The 22064-nt window shown below is 39.9% G+C and overlaps 1 protein-coding gene across 1 annotated transcript in view; it reads left to right on the top strand.

The window, feature by feature from the left end:
• The window catches only part of aacs (acetoacetyl-CoA synthetase), a 36885-nt gene extending 29338 nt beyond the window's left edge, over nucleotides 1-7547 (top strand). Inside the window, exons 13-18 of the mRNA XM_044026199.1 lie at nucleotides 2173-2286; nucleotides 3453-3578; nucleotides 3874-3943; nucleotides 4272-4330; nucleotides 4455-4657; nucleotides 4782-7547. Of these exons, the coding sequence (XP_043882134.1) occupies nucleotides 2173-2286; nucleotides 3453-3578; nucleotides 3874-3943; nucleotides 4272-4330; nucleotides 4455-4657; nucleotides 4782-4919 (710 nt within the window). The 3' untranslated portion in view covers nucleotides 4920-7547. The remainder of the gene's footprint in view (nucleotides 1-2172; nucleotides 2287-3452; nucleotides 3579-3873; nucleotides 3944-4271; nucleotides 4331-4454; nucleotides 4658-4781) is intronic.
• The last annotated feature ends 14517 nt before the right edge of the window (nucleotides 7548-22064 follow it).

Below are 22064 nucleotides of genomic sequence, written 5' to 3'. Positions count from 1 at the left end.
ATTTTCTGTTTGTATTTGATTAATGGAAATACTCTCCTTAACACAAAGATTACAGCACAAACAGAACTTGAACTTGAGCTGATGGCCAAAGCTGTGTGTGTGTGTGTGCGTGTGTGTGAACAGCATGTCTTGCCCCCGTCAGTTTCCTCCCTCTCACCAAGGGCACCAGCAGGTCGTAATGCTATTGGCTGCCAATCGACCTAACCTTGACCCCTGAGGTTAACACTCTGTTCTTGTGTGAGTGTGTGTGTGTGTGTGTGTTCCAGGATTTATCACAGCATATGTGTCTGACTGGTGGTCACAGTGACATATGTGATGGGCCCCACTTCCGAGTTCACCAGTTTTTTTTTGTGTGTCTGTGTGCAAACGATTGCTTGAGTGTTAATAGTTTCATATCGTAGGAGATTTCTCCCCTTTTTCAAGTGCATATCAGAATATTTGTTGTGTGCAAGCGTGTGTGTGTGTGTGTGTGTGTGTGTGTGTGTATTAGCAGGGATTTTTAGACCCCTGTTGCTCCTCATTGGGGGATTTTAACGCTTTCACTGCTGGGTTCCCTCATTCTAATATACCTCCATCTGACAGCCCATATGTCTCTTCTCTTCTCTTCTCTTCTCTTCTCTTCTCTTCTCTTCTCTTCTCTTCTCTTCTCAAGTATTGTGTCCTCTGACCTGTGTTAGAGAATTTCCATGGTACACACACACACACACACACACTGTATAGCTTTAAAATAATTTTTGTCAACTATTCAGTCAAAATCGTCGCTGATGTTAGAAACTTATCCCATCCATGAAAGTCAGGGCAATGATAAAATAATAGCATGTCTTCCCACGATACGCGTGTGCGTTTAATAAGAAACCAACGCTTCCTCTTCCTCCTGGGAGCCAATTTAAGCTCAATAAAGAACCTGGCTGAGAGAAAAACCGAGAGAGAACATGTGTAAAGAAAGGGAAGAGAGAGTTGAGGTGTGGTGAAGGGCAGAGAGAAGCTGAAAGGAGGCGAACAATATGGATGGATGGAGTCTGTGGTTCAGAGAGGAAGGGAAATGAGGAGATAGACGGAACAATGGAGAGGAAAATGAATCAAACGTGTCAGAAATAGTTAATGACTGGAAAGTAGAAAGAGACAAATGGATGTTGTGACAGAGCCACTGTGTGTGTGTGTGTGTGTGTGTGTGCTTGTTACCTCTTTATGCCTGTTTTTATACCTATTGACGCAGAACCTCATTCTAAGAAAGTGGTCAAGTTCAGGGCTACAATTTTAATTGTGGTTAGGTTAAGGTCAGGGTTAGGCATTACCTGGTAATGGGATGTAGGGATAATAGTTTAAGCCGTCCAAATGAATGGAAGTCCTTAAAGCAAATTCAGCGTCTTGTGTCTTCTGTTAGAAAATAGTGGCTGAAAATCAGATTTTTTTTTTTTAAAGAATTACCGCGTTAAAACTGAACACACAGAAAAGTGCTGATCTACAATTCCTAAAGATGAGGAAATGAGGTAGAGAAGAAGAACGGAAAGAGGAGCAGACTCCTGCTGTGAGGCTGCAGGTGCTGCTGATGAAGAGGAAGAGGAAGAGGAAGGTGGGGGACCGCTGCTAAACTACGTCTGTGCCTCAATATGTCTTTAATCTACCACCGAATGTGGTGAAAAATGTCGATTCTCTACATGATATCGGAGTGTTTACGTTAATATTCTGTTCAAACACTGACAAACCACGACGTTCATGAGCAGGTAGAACAGAATAATATGGACTGGCTGCAGTGGCCACGCCCCCACAGTCTCAGAGAATGAAGCTGAAGCTGAATAAATTATGAAAACATGATTTAAAGCCTCATTTAGAGACTTAGGTAAAGGAGGTTGCCAACTCCAACGTTTTGTGTTGCCCAAACACAAAACGATTTTATTAGATTTATACGAACACTAAGGTTAATAATGTTTTCAGATGAGAATTCACTTTTTTACCTAATACAGGTCGATTTCATTGTGACTTCCTAGTGACGTTTCTTCATACAACATATTATTGGGAATGACGACTCATGATGAATCATCTGGTGTTACTCTCCCAAGTTGTCATCCCATCAACTTTGGTGAAAATGTTCCTCATACACGTTGATATGTCCTCTGTAGCTCATGTAGCTCTTAAACAGTCAGTCAATGTATCTGTCATGTCTGTTCCCAGGTGGCACTGACATAGTGTCATGTTTTATGGGTCAGAACCCCACAGTTCCAGTGTATCGGGGCGAGATCCAAACAAGAAACCTCGGCATGGCTATAGAAGCCTGGGGCCTCGATGGTAAGATTGTTCATGCTTGAGTGTGTGTGTGTGTGTGTGAGAGAGAGACTGTAAACACTGTAAATAATGGATGTAGTCTTCGATTCTGCAAAGTGAAGTCAACTAACAAGTGCCTGTAATGTGAATTCTCTTGAAAAGGCATCAGGGGCGACACCACTGGTTGCAAAAATAGTTCATTTTGAATGTAAATCAATGACATTTTTTGAGTAAACAATTTTCTGTTCTTCTAATGCAACCTGATGTCAATTTTTGTTCCATTTATAGTCAACTAGATAATAAAGAGAGGGTATGCAAGGTGTGGTTATGGTGTGGCTGACAGCAGATGTCACAACCAGTGACCTGCTGGTCTTCACATCCTCACTAAGACCCTTACTTCTTCCCCAGCTCCTCCCACATAACCAAATAGGGTCTCCTCTGTTTTCAAAAACAGATGGAGTGGAAAACGCTGCACCACAATTTGAAGCTTAAAAACGGCAGCAGCTTAGATCATGAATGGAGTTCAAGAGTCATGTTGATGTTTTGAAGAAGAGGCCGTTTGTTTTTTTTGTTTTAAATGATTGCAATCCCGTTCGAAAAGCTGATAGAGAAAAGATGATGTCCTCAAGTAAACCTTCCATCTGCTTCAGGAGCTGCTTGGTAACTACATGAACAGGACTGTGGTCATACTCTGCTGCTCCCATATGGAGACATACCCTTATGTGCTGGCATGAGTTTTGAAGCAAGTTATAGCTGAAAAACAGTAATTAGGGGAGTTTTCTTGGTCAGGTATATGCTTCAGGGAAATACTCTTTTTTCCCATCAACAGACCAAAAAAACAGAGACTTGCTGGTAGTCTTCAAAACCATCTATGTTTTCGTATTGATTTTAATCCCTTGTTCCCCAGCTCCCAGTCCCCGCTGTGGGCTGCTGCACTGGCATGTGTCCACCACCTCAAAGGAGAGTGGATTTAGGGATGATTTAAAGCAGTTTTGTAAGAACAGCTCAGGATTAGCTGGTTTCTAAGCTTGTAACAGCATCCCGAGGGAGGAGGTTAGGGCAGTGGGAAAGCTCGCACTAAGGAGTATCAGGCCCTCTTTGTGAGGGATTCATAACCTGGTGGATTTTTGTGTGGAAATGATCAATGCTGTGTCTGTGTAGGTGAGGTGTGTTTGTGTGTTTGTGGACAGGTAAGCCTGTGTGGGGAGAGAGCGGGGAGCTCGTCTGCTTGAAGCCGATCCCCTGTCAGCCAACACACTTCTGGAATGACGAGAACGGCAGCAAATACCACAAAGCATACTTTTCTTCATATCCTGGCAAGTTGCGCGAAACGTTTCATGTGAATGCAAACTTGCACGCGATATAAATGTTCACTGAGACTGAAGGATTCACTGGTTAGATGTGGGTGGCGAAAGGTCAGTGCTCAAGATCACAGTGGTCTCACAAACACTGTTGTTGGCAGCTTAAAGTCAGCAAAAAGGAAAAACTTTCCAAAAGTGATGATTCCACGTTTTTAATCAATTAAATTGACCTCCCACCAGTTCATGATTTGAATTGCATTTCTTTCTTTATTACAAGACGCATACATGATTAATAACATTGTCTCTGTAGGTGTATGGGCTCATGGAGACTACTGTAAAATCAACCCCAAGACTGGAGGCATTGTCATGCTGGGCAGAAGGTCAGCTACTCTATTTACTACTATTTACATACCAAAACCAAAGTGTTAATAAAACAGTTTGTTTATCTTCATTTCATGAGAAAGAAAGTCATTTCAGATAATAATAATAACAACAATAATCTTTATTGTCCATAGAAGTGAAAATTGGCTTTGGCTTCACAAAGTGAATCCCCCGCTCTATTTTATTTTTTAACCTAAGATACAGAGGTTCAGTTTTTCCTAGATAAACGGAATGCACAAAAGATGGTTTCATAATTGTATATGCATAGAGAGGTCTCCGTGTCTGAGTGTAGAGGTTTACATTTTCAGCTTGTGTTTTGCTCTGCAGTGATGGCACATTGAACCCAAATGGAGTCCGATTTGGCAGCTCAGAGATCTACAACATTGGTGAGTGCTTGGACATGACAGGAGGAGCAGGGTGATTCAGTTTTACCTTAAACGGAGTCAGAGTTCTCTTTACTTTGACCGTTATCATCAATTTCTTTTTAACTTCTTTGTCTCCTCTCCATAGTCGAGGCTTTCGAGGAAGTGTCGGATAGTCTTTGTGTTCCTCAGTACAGTGCGGATGGAGAGGAGCGAGTTATATTGTTCTTGAAGATGGTGCCCGGTAAGCCCTTCTATCCCGAGCTGGTGGCAAAAATTAAAGGAGCCATTAGAAAAGCTCTGTCTGCCCGACACGTGCCTGCACTGCTGCTGGAGACCAAAGACATTCCTGTAAGAGAAACACACTGCGCATCAGATATGAACACACCTCAGATGTTCCTGTTGACAAGGGATTTGTACCGTAACAGTCGGTCTGCAGTGACAGTGTTTTTTTTTTTGCTTTATCCCTCTGCAGTACACCATCAGTGGTAAGAAGGTGGAGGTGGCAGTGAAGCAGGTGATTGCTGGACGAGAGGTGGCACAGAGAGGAGCTTTCTCCAATCCTGATTCACTGGACCTTTACAAGAACATTCCCGAACTGCAGAACTTTTAGAGACGAGGCTTCACAGAGGTGGAGAGAAACGTTTTTAATTTATCTTCATTTGCATTTATAGGTACAGGGAGACGTGCAGCTCAGAGTATGAGGATAGTTCACGCAAGGTACAGGGCATGAAAGGAAAAAAACAACAAAATCAAAATGTTTATAAGAGTAATATGCCTGTGGTATCAGGCAGACAAGAAACACTAAGATGTTACATTACATCTCCTTAAGCTAGCTTCCTATCAAATATCTGTTGTGTGTGTGTGTGTCGCTGATGAAATGGATTCAGCTTTGGCTGTAACATAACGCGCATGGCAGCACTTGTAAATAAGCTCACACTCCAACGTCCCAGACAATAGAGTGGAATTTATCGTCAAGTGTTTCGCTGTGGCTCCTCAGTCTAATTATGATCAGTCAGTGAAGAACCTCATAATACAGCGGTTTCTCAGTCTATGGGCTGCCTCCCTCATTGGCTTCTTTTAAAGACTGATTGCTTTACAGTGCTGCAACTACACGGTCACATTTCGAAGGCTCCTCTTCTGTGGTGGCGGCCGACAAATACTTCCCTCCATCCCCAAACAACCCAGGATCCAACAGATGGATCCCTCCTGGCGCAAGCTATCCCAACATTTGTTGCTTACATGAGGGAAGTGTTTTGGAAGGAAATACTGGAAACCAACAAAACACTTTTAATTATAGGTACCAGGCAAACGTTTCACTTGGCAAGAAGATAAGGAGTCTTAAAGGTTAAAATATTTAGGCCTTCTGTTACGTGCTGCTACACTTAGTCCAGTCGCAGGTCTGTTGCTAGGCGACGACAGGACAGATGGAACAAACTGGTGATAGGGAAATTCCCCACAGACCAGAGCGGCCCTCATTGACCACATAGGCCACACCCACCAAAGGAGGCACCACCTGATCTGGGACACAGCTTCCGTTTTCATGTCATCATATCATCATGTGGTGTGTTGTGGCTGTTACTTTAACAAATGTATATATAAGTATATATTTATTTGGACTGTTAACCAAAGTTATACGTTCTAGTGGGTCCTAACACCGATGTAGTTGTATTTAAACAACGCAAATAGCACTAAACTTGCATAACATTTGTTCTAAACTAAAAACAAATGACCGGACTTGACCTTTTTTTCTTTCATTTGACTCACTCAGCCGTAAGTTTCATCCGACATCTCATTTCACCCGAGACATTAATGGCACAAACCAATTTGTGCTCCAGTGTCATCGGAAAATAAGCAAATATTGACGTCACCACTAAAGGCCTCTCTTGATTAGTTCCATATCAGCGTCCAATGTTTGTGTCCTGAGGTGACGCAGAACGGCCTGTTGGTGAATTATGTATTAAAGCAAAGCAACATCAGTGATGTTTCAGGTTCACTTTTGAGGTTTGGGTCTTAAAGATGGGGAAGGCAATATGTTTTTGGAGTTATTGATGAATAATTCCATAGCATCCTATACATGAATACACTTTAACTAGTACACTGCAGTTCATTTTTGATGCCATACTCATTTTATGGAATAAGTGTATGTCACTTTAAAGTGTCTGTCCAACAGAGCTGCTATGGAAAACTGTACGTCCCTGGTTTCTTTGTATCTTGTAGAAATATGAAGCAGAAGATGTGTCATATTCCAACTATTAGTTTTTTTTTTTAGATGTTTATGGGGTTGAATGTTAATAGAATCTGGATGGTACCTCCTATTGAAAGGTTCAGAAGTCTCAAATGTGCATGTTTTTTCTATTATAGTGACAGGGATCAAAAATTCATTTACAGTACATTTTGCACACTTTGTATATGAGACAGCGGTTCAAGATCTACTTTTAATTTGTGTTGTATGGATGCAGGTTACGCTGTTACTTTTGGTCTCTAAAGGAAATGTTTTAATAAGCCAATAGTATACAGAAATAAATCAGACAAGTCAGATTTTATTTTTTATTTTGTGTTAATGAGTTTAGTGACAAGCGATTGTTCTTTTTCACCACAGTTAAAGGTCTTGCTCATCTTGGTTGTGCACCGAGGGAGAGTCTGTTGCATGTCATGGTCGACAGCTGTCGTCTACCCAATAAAATGAAAGCCATCTGAGAGCAAATGCTCAAACAAACATTGTATCTTCCAAACTGTCAGCCTTTAATACCCTTTAATGTCTCAGATTCGCTATTTTCTGCCTCTCCCAAACTTTAGAATGTGGCAGCTCAATTTAAATCACTAAGACCTTAACACGCAACACACAGCAAGTGTTTCTTGCATGTCTGGCGTACATAGCTGAGCGCTACATAAGTTAGCCATAGATTGCCCTTAATTATCAAGATGAATGTGACATTTGGCAAAGTTACTTTTTAAAACATTTTAAAGTTGAAACAGAACTGAACATTTGAAACTTTTATTATTTATTTAAAGTCTCATGCACTGGCCCACACATTAAGAATCGCTGTCTTCAGATTAAGTGAGGTACTGTTGATTGTGTGCTAACAGGATGCGACACAGGTGTTTGTAAGGATTTATGAACAGTTATGTTTTTTTCTTACAGGCTGATGTTCATTCACTGACTCTTTTGAAGTGTAAACTTTCATCATTCAGTGTCAATACCATCAGCAGCCAATAAAAGCTATCTGTTAATGATCAATGTCCAACTTTTATTTGTTTTTGTGAGGTGATGTGACGTTGGGTGAAAGGTACCAGGCAATTACAGAGCCAATATACAGTTTATATATAGAGATGAAGAACCATTCCATTTGGAGTCTCCAAATATCCTAATCCAATCTGCAAGTCTTTGTACTGTGCAAGGAAACTGGATTACCCGGAGGTCATTTACACAAACATACCAGGATTCTAACCAGAAACCGTCTTGCTGTGATGCAGCAATGTAACCATTTGTCATTATAAAACACTACCATTCAAAAGGAAAATATTAATATTAAATAGTACAACTTTATTCCAAAATATAAATACAATTTAAAAATCTGCATTGTAAATGATCTGTGTTTTTCAAGGCTTGATGTTCAGTGAAAGCAAAAAATGTAGAATCATTTTAATGATACATCAACATAAAAATGCTGTATGCTCTTACTTGTTGCGTAATGTTTTATCTGTGCTGTATTTCTTTGTCCTTCTAAATGACATTACCTGCTGAGTGATATTTGATTGTTTTATCTGTGCTGTATTTATCTTTAGGTAGGGACTGCAGATGTAAATTAGCCCAATTAGGCTTACTCTGGTGTAATGCATCAAATGGTGACATTTATGTTTTTAATTGCACATGGTCCCTTGTCCACTCTCCACTCCACTCTCAATTTAGAGTTTCCAACTTACCTTTAATCCTCATATTGCATGTTTTTGGACTGTGGGAGGAAACCAGAGAACCTGAGGAAAACCCACACACACACGGGGAGAACATGCAAACCCGGGTCTTGCTGCAAAGGCAAGAATGCTAACCACTACACCAACCGTGTAGCCCACAAGGTAATCATGTTGGTTTAAAATGGTACATACAGAGTAGGCTACTCGACCTGGTCTGAAGACGTGATGTTTGTACATTAGAGGTCGTGTAACATCATTTAATGATGGCTCTAATGGACAATACCATTAAAAAGCCAATAACATGCTGTCGCTGATTTCTACATAGATGCTACAGTGAGCAGCTTGTGATGTCCTGAACCTCAGCGTGTGAACTTCTGCTTTAGGGTGAAGAATAAAGAACTGACAGACTGGTGCAGCAACGGAAAAAAATGTGTGTCTGTGTCTGTTTGAGTGTCTGGCTGAGTGTACTGTATAGATGCCAGTCATTTTGACAGGCATCTACTTTATAAATAAACTTGGCATTTCTGAAACTCCCCGTTACCTTTACAAGTGTGAGTGCTCAGACCTGCCAGTCAGCCAAACGTCACAACACAACAGGGAGGGAAATGTAAAAATAGTGGAAGTGACACCTGGTGATAGTCCAGCTCCTCGGTGTGAAAAGTCTCACTAATGTTTTTGAGTATTTTGTTTATTCTCACACCATCAGTCATTCAAACATGATGAACACGAGACACTAAGTTGGCACCCTGTCAGTCTGTCAAGGAGGGGATGTAAAAATGAAACAGTGTGGGGGTGAAAGTAAGAAGAAATGAAAAGCTTAAGTGTTTACCACATTCAGAAATAATCATCAAGTGCCGCGCAGTATGAGTCTGTTGTTGTGGTTCATCCCAGTTGTCTCATAATGGAGCAGAAAATGACTTTGTTAACAGCTTGATTGTACTTACAGCGGCTGGCGGCTTGATTCACTTCGGTTGCAATCAAATAAGAAATGTAAACTAAAACTGCACAGACTAATTACATGCTGTTTATTGTTAGTTGTTTGTAACACACTGATCTGTGGTGCACACATAAAAGGTTGTCTCCTGCACTGGACTGTGTTTCCTTGGACAGGTGTATACTTATTATTAAGGAGATAGTTCAGTTCACTAAAGATGAACTCAATTCAAATATCCACAGGCATGTCTATGATATCTTAAGAATATGTTTGTCACATGATTTCACATTTAGACACTCTTGTAATGTTGGATTTCTTCTTTTTTATATTCTTTTTTTTTGTGTTTTGGGTGTCATGGTGTGCCTCCTTTTTTCCTGTTTTGGGCTTTTTCCATGGACAGTTTTTCTGTAGTTTGTGTTTGTTTCCAATTTTGTCTAATTTCCTTGTCGTGTGTATCTTGTCTAGTTTTACTTCCTGGGTCCTGTCTTATGAGTTTCACTTGTGTTCAATTATCCCTGCATATAGAGCTCTGGTAGCTGACGTCACATGGCCATGGTAACCTCATCTGGCAGGAAACGTCGCTCTTTGGTGTCACTGGAAGTCTCTAAATGATGTCATCATCTAATTTGCATAATGAGCCATGTAGAAGAGAGGAATAACGCCGTGGAATAGACAAAAAGTGAGTGAAAATGTCCCAAATAGAGGTGGAAAGTAATGAATTACATTTACTCGCGTTTTGTGTACTTGTAATTTTTAAATGTCACTTTTACTTAAGTATGTTGTTTTTGGAAGTACTGTACTTTGCTACTTTTTAAATCACATCTCTTACTAAGCTAAAAGTTAAAGCATTTGTAAACTTTGACCCATTTTGACTGACACATTGTGTGTTTACATATTGTATTTTGTCAGCACTTTAATTTGTAAAGGTTTGCCTTTAACTATAAACAATTCATGTGAGATTTGTGTCCCCTTGTCCTTTTTGAACGACACACGAAACAACCCCAAACTTGTTCAAAATAACTTTAGTACATTTTAAACAAGCTACTTTTTTGTATTTTAATAAAATGATCAAAGTAGTGGTACTTTTACTTGAGTAGAATATTTCAGTACTCTTTCCGCGTGTGTATATTTAGAAGTACAAATGATCTTTCTTCTGTCGATTCTTGTTTTTTATGTCACTATCAGAATGTTGCTGGTGACAGATTCACAGATAACCAGTCAACAACAAGTGTTGTTGACGACGTCTTTAATTCACATCTGAATTATTCGTAGACCGTGAGAGCGAGACGTCTCCAAAAGTGAGCAAAAGAAGACATTTTTGTTGTTAGCTCCTGGTTAATAATGGACTCAGACTAATTGACATACAACTAGTTACATTACACTTACTCTTCCAGTGTCAACAACACTATCTTTAGCTGAGTTTTATACTGTGCAGAACCACTAACACACAATCATTAATTTCACTGTGAACCGCTTAGTGTCATTTTTCAACATGTACGGTAAGTTTGACAGAGTTGTCTCCCAGTGTGTACTCAGACCACATCCCATGTGTGCTACTGCCATGTGAGGCTTGACTGCACACAGTGAACTTCCCCGAACCTTAACCAGATATTAAAAAAAAACAACTTTTCAACACTTGGTGATCGGCTGACTTTTAGACCAGTGCACCCAGGAGGTTGACATTTTATCTTTTTAATTAAATATAAGTAATCTACTGGCAGCACAGCAGTGCCTTCCTAGTAGGTTTGTAGGCTGAGAACTTTCTGATTGGAATTTCTGTCTTCTGGCTTCTTCCCAGAGCAAAGGTTAAGTTTTAGTTTAATTGGTGTAAAGTGTAACCTGCATATCACCCAATATCAGCCAGGATTTGTTCCACTTCTTCAGTATGGTTAAGGGAATGAAGTTTGTGACCCCCCCTTTTTTTATTTTATTTTATTATAAACAATCAAAAGATCAAAACATTAACTTGACTAGTACTTAAAGGCACGGTGTGGACTGAGTCCTTTAAGTGAATACACTGCACCCCAGTGCTGTGAGAGATGGCAGCCTTTCCTCCCATGTTTCTTTTTTTATTATTTTATTATTCCTACACCTCTAGGTAATGTGTGTTTTTATCTATATACTGTGGATGTGTATCATTTTTTGGCTCAGTTCTCTCGTTCATCTCTGAGAGGAACTGCTGGCTCTGAAGATGTTGGTGCAAACTGGCGTAAGACACCACGTTCTGGCAGAGCTAAGGAGGACGTGCCGTGGTTGGCATTTTAAACCATTGGTCCCGTCCATAATAGTGGGGAATGTTGGCAAATAAGATGGATGAGCTGTCTGCACTCATTAACCAGCGGATTTATTTAGAGAACAGCTTGTTTTTGTTCACAGAGAAATGGCTAACCAGTTGTACACCGGACGCCTACGTGGTCTCTAAAGCTTGCGGGGAAAGTAGAGATGGGGGACTCATCATGTATACTGTATTAGCAACCAATGGTATAACCAAGGACATGTTTCTGTGAAAGGGATCTTATATTGCTGGGATGGAGAACTTCTAGCCATTAGCCACCGGCCATAATATCTAACTAGGGAGTTCAGTCATGTGATCGCCATCTGTGTTTACATCCCTCCGAGAGCTGATGCAGCCACTGCCGGTGAGAAGACGCATTCAATCACAGCAATGCTGCAGACACAACGCCCACAGGCTTCTATCACCGTTTCACTTTTTTTTTCTTTTTTTTTTAAAGTCACTTTGTCACTTTGACTCTGGCTGTATTTGCACCAGTTTCTTTTTAACCATTTCAATACTTATATTTGGGACTCTGGAGGCCCTACCAGTCACCAAAGTGTGGAAAAAGAATACTCAGTCATGTTTTCGTGGTCCCCCTTAATGTAAGTATAGGCGACAAAACACTCGATGTTGAATTCCCTGCGCTTATGACGGCAGCATGCGCATTTCACCGCGAATGTTACCGCCCCACCAGTGAGTTACTTCGAGAGCTCCACCTTAGCTCCACCTTGTGGAGGAAGAGCGGTATTATGTCAACGCGAAGGGACAAGTGTGCTGTTGGTGGCTGCACAGTGGAGCACAGTGTTTTACAGAGGATTTTATATATGAAGCTAATGTGCCGGATAAAGTCAGCAAAAGTGTGTTCGCACCACTTCACACCAGACTGTATTTAGTCAGCGACCGTATTTCACTGACGTACAAACACACACATTTTTAAGAAAAGGTCACACAGAGCTCATAACTGACCATTCTGACACGTCCTAATTAAACATATTTGTTCAGTACGTCCTCCATGACAGGAGCACAGACTCAGTCTGATACAGTCACATACAGCGGCAGTTTATGCAGCTCGCCTCAGTGGTGCTGTACCTCAGTATTTTTAACTGATTTACAGTTCAGCACTGTTCGGCTTGATCCTTATGTAGGACGTCTCTTCCTGTGATGGCACTCTCGCTGTTTTCCGTGCACGCTGCCATGTTGATATTGTCAGATATGATATTGCCTCATTTGCATATAAAGGGACCATGCACAAAACCGAGTGTTCTGAAAGGGGCGGGTTTAGCAGGGTTATTGAACTGCTATGATGCTTCATCCTTATGGTATTTTGACCAAAGCATGTCACAGACATGTTCATTAGGACACCAGGGAACTAGTTTAACTTGGGGAAATAGGGTATAATATGTCTCCTTTAACAAAAACTTACAAAGTAACAAAATCTAAAAATTAAAAAAACATTTTCATTACCTGAAATAAAAATAAAAACTAGTTTTTAAAAAAACAATATCTTACTGCAACTGAATAGTGGGTTTACAGAACTAACTAAAAATTAAAATCATTGGAGAAGGCAACCAGTTTGACCAGTCCCCTCCCCTTCCCCCTACCCCCTCTCTCACCATGGCTACTTCCTCTTTTCCATTGCCCTGTGATTTCACCTTTCACCACTCACCTTCAGTGCAGACCTATCTCCCCATCCCCGCATACATCATTCCCCCAACCTGAGACCTAACCCCTTCCCCATCTGACCCTCCACCAAGCATCACCGGGCACCAGGTCAGGTGTGAACTGAAGAACCTTTGGCCCAAGAAAGCAGTTGGCCTGGGCCAGGTGTGACCCTGGCCGCTGAAGACCTTCTGCTCATCTGGCAGAGCCTCTACAGCACGTCTTCAACCTCAGTTTACAACTACCCTCTTGATAAGGGTAGCGGGGTAGTAGTCAGGATTCTATTTTTGGACTTCTTGAGGACAAACCAAATTGGATGCGAGTGGACAGACAAAGTTTTGTGTCACAAAAACTTGGTTGTGTCACATTTAGAAGTTTGCTCATAACACGGCCATCATGGGGGAATCTTCCCAAGGAGCTGATCAAACTACTACATCACATTCCTGACCATTCCAGATTGGAGGGATGAAGCTGAGGTAACTACATGTACCTCGCCCTGGGGCTGAAGGATACGTTGGAGTGAGTGGTGCATTAACACAGACCACCTCTACAGAAAGGGACAAAGCAGGCTGTATTTCCTCAGGAGGCAGGAGGCTGTGATCATTCAGCGCTCGTGTCACCAGCGTCCTGATCTACACTGTGGTGTGCTATCTAGTGACATTTATTGATGAAGTTACATGCTGCAGCTGAATATCTCTTGCCTCATTCTTCTCTTCCAAGTGTGTTGGAGAACCTATAGTGCATATAATGTTCAGTTTGCATCAAAACGTCTAAAGTACGTTTAGTTTTGTGCATTGTGGCCTATTGTAAAAAGTGTGGTCGTCCAAAATGACAGCCTCTGTAGAGCTGCTGATATAAAAATAAAAGCCTCAATCTGGGGTAATGAAAATAAAGTAAAAAAAAGTAAGCATAAATATTTTATCTTCAATTTCAGTTAAATTAAAATAACTCCTCCTAAATTTTACACACTGGACCTTTAAGTTAAGTGTATTGCCAAATGCTAAACAAATGGTCATTTAGTACCAAATGTTGCCAGAGATGTTGGACATGGTGAAAACCAACATGTTTATAAACATTAATAAAATTAACATCCTGATCAATTTGACTTTACATTCATTTGTAAAGCACATTTGAATAATGCATGTACACTCGCACATTATATACTGTGTATAATTTGGACATGTTTGCTGATTATTATATAACTGACTGTGTGCTTCAACATCCATAATTGATACAAAGCAAAAAACCAGAGAGCGTAATTACAGCCAGAGAGATGCATGTGTTTAGTAGATATTCTGTGATCAAAACAAAGTGCCGTTAACGACCAGTCTGCTGTGTTTCCTCTCCAATTCGATTCTCGCCAGAACACACTGACAGCGGCTTTTATTTCATATTCACTGTCAACAATTTGTTTGAGATAACTACCTCCCCCCTCTGCCACTCCTGTCTTTGTCATATAGTAATTCTCACAAATCCCCCTCAAGCAAATGGATTTCAATTTGTTTTATGTGGTCATTCAGTTGAGTATGACAAGAGAAGCAGCTAAATGGAAAAGAATCTCTACTGAGACGGCTGCTGGCGCAGAGTGGCACAAATTGAGTTGAGCAAAATGAGCAAATAGCTGCTGTACATTTGAGACTCCTCACTCACCACAGAGGGAAACAGCATGCACGTCTCTGGTGGAAACGGATGAAAAAATGAATGTGTGGAACATTTGGCAGATATTATACTGTATATCCTTTTTAAATGACTATGCAGGTAAATTTAAAAAAAAAGTAACCAGAGTCTGTGAAGTCGCTAAATATTCACATGAAAACAGCACAAACCATTATTTCCCTTTCTTTCTGTTATTTTTATCTGTAATGTGTAAAATGTCTTCTCCTCTATTTTTGGTGTAACATTACAGCGCAGCTACAGTCCTGGCATATGTACTACAGTGTATTGAGTTGTCTTTATGGGGAACTTTTCGAAAACGTCAAAGAAAAAGATTGTTTACGTTTAAGTCTGTCTGGCCTAAAACTGAGCGGATGACATTCATCGATGAGTTCATTGTTAATTAAGTGCTTTTTTTCTCCAAGGCCTAAAGGCAAAGTCTTACTTTTTTTTTATTAAAAGTATGTTTGTTTTTTACAGTAATATTACAGAAAGGATCGGTATCGGTCCGATATTAGTCAAACTCAATGGATCGAATATCAGAAATGTAAAAATGTAAAAAAATTAAAATCCAAAACAATCCAAAACTCCTGAATGCCACATGCTGTAAATACAAATTATAGTTTGTTTGTTCTTCTTCTTTTTGAATGCAGTTGGACAATTATGTCTTTGAAATGACTTGTGTTTGCGTGACAGCCTCAGAGTTCATAAATGGTCTTAAATGGGGCTCTCAAACTCAAATGACCTTGGGGCCACCGAGCATCTAGTCTGGCCAGTGGGGGGGCCGGTCGAGTGAAAAAAACTATTCTTACGAGCTTTAAATGATTGAAATTCATCATGATTGAATGATGAATTAAAAAATAAAACAAAAGTGTCTGTGTTGATATGGAACAATATATAGTTCACGGTAAAAGTGATGCAAAATGAATTGATTTCTATAATAATATGTGAGTTTGAGCCCTCTATTCTAAAATGACTGTATATGACTAATATTGGTATCAGTCGATACTCATACACAAAAAAGTGGTATCATCCCATCCCTAGTTTTCAGTATTTTTTGTGTAGATACTACTCTGAAATGTTCTTATTGCACTTTTGAGAACAGAATATTTAGATTTAGATTTGAAGCATCGCACATTCGCAGTTTCAGCCTCTTCCAGCGATGGGATTCATGCTGCTCTGCAGCTGCTTTGTTTCAGTTCATGTTTTGACTTTGATAAGGTGTCGACCTCAAACTGTTCAAAGAGTCACCTATACACAAGATTGATATTGAACTAGAAAGCTCCGAGATGTGAGTGTGTGTGTGTGTAACAGAGTTTGTAGTGTCAAGTGGTTGAAATAGGAATTCCTACATCAATCTACACTGAAAGTGTCAGTCACCCTCTGTGCAGCGTGTGTTAACCCTCTTTGTTTTCATCTCAATGTTGATGTAAGAATGTCATGATGGACATACAGTGCACTCAATATAACCTTCACTCTGTCTTGTTTGGCGTGTGATGTTCAGTCCTGTCTTCAATATTATTCCTGGTCGTAATAGAACCTTTTCACAGCAGCTATTTGTTGACATGAAACAGTAGGACAAACACACACATATTATTACACAGAATTGTTTTTAAACAAATGCATTTCATGCAGAATCATTTGCATTCTGCAGTTTTTGTAAAGTGATGAAAGCTAACTGAAGTCTATTGTGTGGTATGCAAATCAAACTCACACATCCAGCCCTTTGAGTTCTCTCATTTGTCTGCCATCAGCTCCTGCTCCTGCTGTTGGCTTCATGCCCTGCAGTTGTTCTCTGGGTTTTTTTGCCTCTCACCATCACCTGACCTCCACACTCAACTGGGCACCTTGTTGGGAGAGCACCTGCTCTCAGTTCTCTAATCAGACCCTTAGTATTCAACCTGCCTGCTTTCTGTGACTCATATTTTCTGCCCTGTTGTGGCCTTTTAAACAGTGTTTTGAATGTTTCTCCTGCTTGCCTCATTCTCTTTAACTGCCCTGACTGCCTACGTGTCACTGATGTTCAACCAGTTAAACCACGTCATTTCTTTAAGTATTTAAGTATTATGGAAACATGGGTGCAGCAGCTGACCTGTCCAGGGTGTACCCCACCTTTCGCCTAATCTCTATGTCAGCTGGGATTGGCATCAGCGCCCCCCTGTTATTTAGTCTAATGGCAGACTTTGAAACTTCAATTATGCGGTGAGTTGCAGGAGGAAGTGGAGGTGTGGCGATGTGCTTATGAAAAGCAGTCTCAGGTGAGCTGATTGACACAGCTGGCGCTGCGTTCTAATTATGCTCTCCCTTGAAATGGCAGTGGCATGCCGGTACCTCCGATGACTGGTAGCTGCAGAGAGTCCAGGACACCAGCACCACACACCGTATGTTAATCATTTCTTGCGCGGCAGTGAAAATGGAGTCACTTCGCTGTGAGTGGCCGTCAGGACAATAGAGTATGTTCTGTGTGTGCTACATCAACTGTTTAATGTTATTTACCTCTTACTAACATACTAGTGTCAGTCTAATGTTGTTTATGTTTTGTTCTGTCTATTTTATATGATTTCAATTGTTCAATGTTACTAACCCATACACATACCACATAATCATAAAACAAATAAATCAAAAATACTGCAGTATGTCCGACACCACAAGGCATGCGGTCAACCATCTTACATGTCCTAGGTACTGGGCAGGACAGATTAAAAAAAAAGAAATTAGAAGAAGAATTAAGGACAAAGATAATTACTGCTGCATGTGCACACCTCAAGTAAGCAAAGATGGAGAGGACTTGGGAGAAAGGAAAGTATTCAAAGAACTTGGATCAACCTAGTAAGTTGTGAAAATGTGTTACTTGATGCAAGCTGTTAGTTACAAGTTAATTTTATCATGGACAAACTTAGCCCTACAGGAGAAAACACAGTTTCTCCACCGAGTTGTACATGCGCATTTGCTCCACTTCAATAGAGAAAGGGAAAATCATTACATACCACTCCGTCAACATCAACGTCAATAAATCATGTGGTGACCTGTTGACAGATTCATTTTCTGCTATAGCTTCACGCCAGCACTGTTGACATTCCATGATACTGTATGTTAAGAGGCGTCCAGTGAGTTTTGGCAAATGGAGCCATCACCATGCACTTATTCTGTCGTTGTGCTTTGAAGGAATATTTTGGTTGAGATTGGCTGCCACAGTCGTCCTCATGCTGCGATAAACAAAAGAGCACATGCAAACACGGCCCTCCTCAAACACTCCCTCTCCATGTCTCGCTGTGTCTTACATCAATCTGCTGCAGAGACACAAGCGTCAGCGGTGGGAAACGTGGAAGGAAGCGGTGCAAGAGAGAAAGTATGGGCCTTATAATCAGTTGGAGACGGCGCAGTTGAGAAGGTGAGTGAGGAGCTAAAAGAAGTGGGAGGGAAGAGATGAATTCTATTTGAAGTTGCAGATATTCACCACACACGGGCAGCGTATTTCGGATGTGTCTCCTATTCCACCCGTCAATCTCACTGCACTTTTTGTGGCAGAATCCTGGCTCTGATAAGTGACAACGTGTGAGTGTGAGATTGATTAGTTTCAGTGTGTTGGGCGAAGTATTTGGCACCTGTATTGTATCTGAATCTATGTCTCTGTGTTTGAGAGTCGGAGTGCGCCATGATTACTGTATGTGTGCTCAAGTATTTGTACTTTCATATTTGTACTTACATTTTACGCATAGATTATTATAAGGCACTTTTTGAGTACTTGGATTGTATATAGCTTTATGTCTTCACCAAATGAGAGCCGAACTCTCTCTGTCTTTGTCACTTTGTGACAGTTTCTTTTCAGATTATAAACTTTCATGACCTTATGCTGTTAAAAAATGTATTATTGAAAATGGATTTATTAAGTTAAATGAACAACCATTTGTTTTCCCCTGCACTTTGTGGATGATTTAAAGATCTTGTTCCAGTACTTTAATTACAGCAAAACTGTATATGATGATCTTATACAATAGAATATGATACACTGATAACCGAATATGAAGTAGTGCAAACCAGTTCAATATAACAACAGCAGCAGCAGCAGCAGCATACACATTCAAGCAGCTATATTGATCCAGTTTACTATATAGACTGCTTTTATATATATGTATATATATATATATATATATATATATATATATATATATATATATATATATATATATATATACATATATATGTATATATATATATACATATATATATACTGTATGTATATATATATATACATATATATATACATATTTGTAAATGTTGCACTGGCACTAGTGTAAGGTGACTTTTCCGATAAATAATTATTTAACCAGAAAGACTGGCGTGCTGCAATATCCAAAAATATGAATGTTTTACCCACAAATGAATTAATCAAACATAGATGAATCATTAGTTTATAGAGTCCAGATGACTCTCAGCAAATGTCCTGTTGTGTTTCTAAAGAGGGAACAGGCAGCTGTGAATTGGCTATTTTTTAGAGAGATGGCGAGAAACAGGATGTTTCCCACGGTTTAGTTCATTATTTCACATCTGCATCGACCTGTGTCCTTGACGAATTCTGGCAAATTCATTAGGAGGAAGAACAGAGGAAAAAATAAACCCAGATAAAAATTATTTATCTGTCAGGGTTGGTGGATTACACAGAGATTATGTGTGTTTCTGTAATGTAAACACTCGTATGCACAGTATAGATACGTTCTCAAACTAACTGTGAGCTTCTATTTAGAGTTAAAGTATGTCAAAGCCACAACATCAGCATTTCCAGCTCTCATTTTGGTATTTATGCGAAAATATACAAAACTGACATCGTCTCTGGGTCCAAACAATAAAAGCAGAAGGGGGCTCCACTGAGAAAGCTATTGTCAAGTAAGAAAACTAGTCTTCTGATGTCCATTCTGTAAATCATGGTCCCATTCAGAGGCCTTTTCTCAACATGCATACTTCTCTGGAACTGCGTACTCCAGTACTTGTGAAACATCATCAGCCTCAGTCCAAGTACTGTACTCCAGTCCCACTTCCCACGTACATCCTTGCATACGTGGGTATTGAGAAATGGCCAGAGTCACATAGATGAGAAAGTAAGGTATGCTACGGGGCGGAGCTAATGTCTGATTGACAGGGGATGTCACGCACGGTGACCTGGAGGTTTATAGATGTGATGTTCTGAGAGCAGCAAGTCATTTTGCATCTTCCAACAGCGAAAGACCTGATAGTTCCTGCCAAAAATATGTAGTCATCATGTGTGAGTGTATTCAGCTTTATGTTTCCAAATAAGAGTTTGTGCATATTTGCATGAAATTGAAGGGAGGGAACAATACCAATGAGGGCTTTTTTTTCCCCACACACTTGCCTTTGCTTAAATCAGCATGAAAAATGCCGACAGTACAAAAAAATGACATTACGTCCACTGAGGTGTAAAATTTATATTGGCTTGTGATTTGTGCGTCTTTACAAAGAGTAATATGCTTGAACTTATCTCTCCATTTCTCACTGGGTTTTCCATAATCTTGTTACTCATTGCACAGTATACACAGCACGTTTGACAGTGAATCAAATCACCTGCATTGCATGTATGCAAGTGCATGCCTAGTTTCATGTTTCGGACACTTTTCTATGTTCTCATACACGCCTTTTTGCATTGACCTGCAGTAACACACCCACACACACTCGTTTAAATGAGGTGGAGAAAAGAAATCACTACTGGGAGTCTTAACATGGAAGCAATATTAATCTAGTTTAAGTAACGTGATGCAGATTCACTGTGGGAAACTCCTCACCTCAACATTCTGAATGGGATTATGGATCGATTGTGTTTCCATCTAAGATATTAACGAGGGCTAAAGCACCACCACCACCTGGGAGTGTTATCCCCGTCTCTCCTGAGAGACACATTATTTTTATGGACTACAATAATATCTTGGTTGATGCTAATAAGTGTGCTGCTGACTGAAGGCTGAGTAAAAAGGTTGACTATAGCAGTAAGATTACACCATTATGGCCAATAAAGTGAGGTAGAATAATATTTGCTATTAATTGTTGTTGTTTTTTTAAATGAAATAAATAATTTGAAATATATTTAATATTAATATATATAATATTTTGAAGGTCACTCTGTTCACACATGTGTTCCCCTCACATCTCAATGATGAGGGTCCGTGTTGGTCTGGTGTTTGATGCATGGGTAACAATTCCCATAATCCATTTCATTCCAATTTAATATCAGACATGGATGTATCATGCAGTTTCCTGTCTCGTTCAGGCCTTTAGAGTCATGTACATCATACAGTTACACCTTTATACACAATTCATGTCTCCATCAAACTCAACAGCCACTGAATGATTAAAGCTCGCCGCTTGAGTGGTGAATGTCACACTGCAAAAGAGTGAACTACAGTGGAATCAAAAGAAATTGGCGACTTCACCAGGATGTCATTGGAAATCTGGTCCTTTTCCACATAAAGAAAACATTGGTAAAATATGGAATTAGTCAAATTGGTTTGGTGGCCAGGGAAATTGTTGGTTTTTGGCATACTGATCCATTTTTGGCTGTGTTCCTTTCTGTAACCTCCAAATGTCCAGATAGGGTTTGATGTATTTTTTCTATCATGAGAAAAGCCTGGATCTAGTAGAAACAGAAAACATACATCATCATCAGCCTTTTATTTGTCCATTTTCTCTCTCTCTCTAGATTTATTTTCCCCCAGTATATGACCTGCTATAGAATTTATCTTCATGCTGCTTTCTGTAGGATTATAGTCAAGTCCAAACTTTCCACTTGGCCGTTTGAAAATCATGCACATGGATGGATTTAATTGGCCCAGAAATAGCCAAGGAGACTAGGCTGGATATAGGAGGACAGGAAGTATAGGAGAAATGCAAACATATAAAAAAAGAAATGGTTTTCCTAGGACCTTAATCTATATTTCTAGGTATTAGGGTTGTATGTGTTTTTCTAATATCAGTCAGCTGGGTTTGTCTCTAATACTGTATCAAGGTCACAAAATTCAATCATCACTCTTCAGCAAAAATGAAGTTCATGTTCTAATGATTTAAAGTCACAACTTCAAAATCTGAACCTTTGTGGGGAAACAACTAAATGAAGGTGACTAATCAAAGCGGATCGTGGAGTGACGGAGCAGCAGAGCAGCTGATTAACAACTGCGATGATGAAATAATCATACATTATCCTGCTGTCAATTTATCCAATCACATCTCATCAGCTCATTATTCTGCTAATTTGTTAGTTAGCTCCAAAGCTACATATTTCTAATCACAAACACAAATGCTATCTGAAGTCTCTTAAC

The sequence above is a fragment of the Solea senegalensis genome, linkage group LG5 (assembly GCF_019176455.1).
Source record: "Solea senegalensis isolate Sse05_10M linkage group LG5, IFAPA_SoseM_1, whole genome shotgun sequence".
Classification (NCBI taxonomy): Eukaryota; Metazoa; Chordata; class Actinopteri; order Pleuronectiformes; family Soleidae; genus Solea; species Solea senegalensis.
The sequence above is the reverse complement of the archived record's forward strand: the minus strand, read 5'-3'. Positions and strand labels throughout refer to the sequence as shown.